Consider the following 1,326-nt stretch of genomic DNA (forward strand, 5'->3'; position numbering starts at 1 on the left):
CACAAACACTCCCTTTTCTATTCTCTTTTCTCCTTCACACGTACATGTACACTTGTAACTTCACAAACACTTCCTTTCCTCTCTTCTCCAGGTATACACAGTCTCACAGAGAGTTGGTCCACATCCAAGAGAGTATGAATTCAGAAGTCAATGAAGTCCTTAAAGTAATTCAATCTATTTTAGTCAGGGCCTGAGACTAAATTTTAGTAGGACAAAATCAATAAGGGGGTGGCAATTGCTCTCACCATTGCCATCTACATGTACATGTACATGTACATGTTCTAATGTGTAGAAAGTTTGAGCTGATTCCTATCAAATTTTCCCAAAATCCCTGTTCTATAGTAAATGGTCTTTGGCCAAATTTCATCAAAAATGACTAAAAAAGGATTCTCAATTTTTATAATTTTTCTGATAAATATGCATGTACACGCTCGTTTGTTGTGTGGACAGTTTTAGCTGATACAAATCAAAATTGATTTTTTAAATAAATTTTTAAAGTACATGTACATGTTGCTCTGAAACATATACATGCCATGATTTCAGCAACCATGGGTTGGTGTAATTCATATACAGTTGTACATGTATTATGCTGTATTTTATTATTGTAGAGAATCCAAGAACATGAGCTAGAGAGAGTTAATAAAATTGCAAGATCACTTAAAGAATTTGCCAGGTATATCAACCATTACACTTTTCACTTTGTTTTCTCTATCTCTACTTCTCCCTCCCTCCATCTTTCAATCAATTCCTTTATTTGTATTTCTCTTGTCCCCCTCCCTCTCTCTCACCCTCTCTCTCTCTCCAGGACTCTATCCAATACAGCTCCTGCCTATCTTGAGTGTATGCAGAGGATTGTCTTCAGTATTGATAAAGTGGATGGTTCTACTGATATTGAGTGTTTTGTGATGGAGCATGAGAAACTACTGGAGGAACCACTCATCCCAACACTAGAACTTCACTCTTGCAGTGTGAGTATTAGTTATTGAATTAAGTACACGTAGTTACTACATTGTATGTAGTAAAAAATACTAAGCTACCATGCATGTTCTACATGTACATGTAAGCAATTAAGCATTAAGTAAATGAAGTACAATGTACATGTAGTGCATATGTATTGTATGTAGATCTAGTTACTAAGTAGTGAAAAATGCCAAGCTACATGTACTAAGTATTAGTAAATGTAAGTACATGTAGTCATGTACGTGTATGTGATTAAATACATGTAGTTAGTAAGTGGTTGGTTGTGTTTTTAGTCTCGTTCAAATCGAAAAGCCAAAACTGAGAAGTCGTCTGACGATTTCAAAAATGAGGATGCTGACGACAAGC

General features: G+C 35.4%; 1 protein-coding gene across 1 annotated transcript in view; it reads left to right on the plus strand.

Moving 5' to 3' along the window:
• Positions 1-1,326, plus strand: part of LOC109586028 (uncharacterized) — a 6,913-nt gene that overhangs the window by 2,421 nt on the left and 3,166 nt on the right. The window contains exons 2-5 of the mRNA XM_020002196.1: positions 92-164; positions 609-673; positions 806-968; positions 1,254-1,324. Coding sequence (XP_019857755.1) covers positions 92-164; positions 609-673; positions 806-968; positions 1,254-1,324 — 372 coding nt within the window. The remainder of the gene's footprint in view (positions 1-91; positions 165-608; positions 674-805; positions 969-1,253; positions 1,325-1,326) is intronic.

This window comes from Amphimedon queenslandica, unplaced genomic scaffold (genome assembly GCF_000090795.2).
Source record: "Amphimedon queenslandica unplaced genomic scaffold, v1.1 AMPQUscaffold_12964, whole genome shotgun sequence".
NCBI classification, from domain to species: domain Eukaryota; kingdom Metazoa; phylum Porifera; class Demospongiae; order Haplosclerida; family Niphatidae; genus Amphimedon; species Amphimedon queenslandica.